General features: G+C 43.1%; 1 protein-coding gene across 1 annotated transcript in view; it reads right to left on the reverse strand.

The window, feature by feature from the left end:
• Nucleotides 1-1,544, reverse strand: part of LOC101849500 (solute carrier family 22 member 8-like) — a 9,050-nt gene that overhangs the window by 1,748 nt on the left and 5,758 nt on the right. The window contains exon 2 of the mRNA XM_005109341.1: nucleotides 1,114-1,237. Within this exon, the coding sequence (XP_005109398.1) occupies nucleotides 1,114-1,237 (124 nt within the window). The remainder of the gene's footprint in view (nucleotides 1-1,113; nucleotides 1,238-1,544) is intronic.

Consider the following 1,544-nt stretch of genomic DNA (forward strand, 5'->3'; position numbering starts at 1 on the left):
ACTTATTATTATTACTGTAGGTCGATAATTGAAATTCCGATGTCAGTGGGTGGCTATTAGGCTTTCCCCGTGGCCATGATGCAAAAGTTGAGAGGAATGACATCACTCATCTAATGATCATCACCCCTAGCTCTTAGCGTGTAGTAATTCTCACTGATGAGTGTATTCACGTCTTTGATCTATGGGCTAGGTTCTTCGTCTTCGCACGCAAAACACCGCACACCGCAGTTCGATTTTCCTGTGGAATGAATGTTTATACAGTGTCTCTGTCTTTCTGCCCGAGAGGTGTATCCCTTTGAATCCAAATTGGCCCTGACAGGTTGTCTCGGAGCCTGCCTCCTAAATGACCTAAACTGTGTCAATTGGGGTGTAAAACGTTCTATAGTTTAAAAAAATAAAACGGATGAGCGATGCACGCTGCCTTTACCGGCGACAAAGAAATGTTGACGAAGGTTTTTATTACTTCGTATAGGAAAAAAAAATATTCATGAAAAAGAGGACTAAAAAACAAACGCTGTTTCGGATGTACATACTACCCTAAGAAAACGGGAAACATTTTCAGTGAAACAGAATGCTAAAAACGATTCTTTAATTGATTACAAAAAAATTGTTGTTCCACATGCTATAGGCGTACTGTAGATCATTTAAGGAGTGCGAAAACGTTTGAGGAATCGTGGCCCGAGTTCTGTGGTATTCCTATTCATATGAGCGCGCAAGAGATATCTACTACTACACTGTAAAACTGTCTCATTGTTTCAACAGATAGACTACATAAGACAGAGCAGTCGACGCCACGCTTGTCTGTCCCTACTTGCCACACCCTCTAGCTTTCACTTGATCACATCCAGCCCCTGAGTGATTGCATCATTACATCTGCCACCTTGGCTATCGTAGTTCTAAGTACTAGTAGGCCGTACTTAGCCTAAAAATTTGCCATAAATTCATGTCAAAACAAGAATTGTTGACATACATGTATTCTCCTCACTCTAGCCTGGCACTTACATGACCAAAATTGAGTCAACAGTGCCGTAAAACATCTACTCAATCAATCCTCTAGCCTCATCCGACGATTATTCTTGTAAATAAATATTCCTTAATCGATTATTTCCTTACCTGACGTTGGTGGGGAAAAACTCTGGCATGTAGAAAAAGATACCGATGAAGCACCCTCCACCGCCCACCAGGGCGTAGAGAGTGGCGACGATAGTGAGGGTTCCGAACACGTCACCTTCTTCATCTACGGAACAGAGGGGGCCGGGAGGGGGGAGGGGGGTATGGTCAAGGTAAATTAGTGTTTGCTCTAGTTACCATCCACCCATGTCACCTACTCACAAGCACCTACACACACATAGACACACACACTGACACAGACACAGACGAAGACACAGACACAGACACACACACTGACACTGACACTTACACTGACACTGACACAGACACAGACACTGACACAGACACAGACACAGACGAAGACACAGACACATATAGACAGGCAGAAAAAAAAAAACACACACACAAACACATACACATACACACACACACAT

The sequence above is a fragment of the Aplysia californica genome, unplaced genomic scaffold (genome assembly GCF_000002075.1).
Source record: "Aplysia californica isolate F4 #8 unplaced genomic scaffold, AplCal3.0 scaffold00768, whole genome shotgun sequence".
Taxonomy (NCBI): Eukaryota; Metazoa; Mollusca; class Gastropoda; order Aplysiida; family Aplysiidae; genus Aplysia; species Aplysia californica.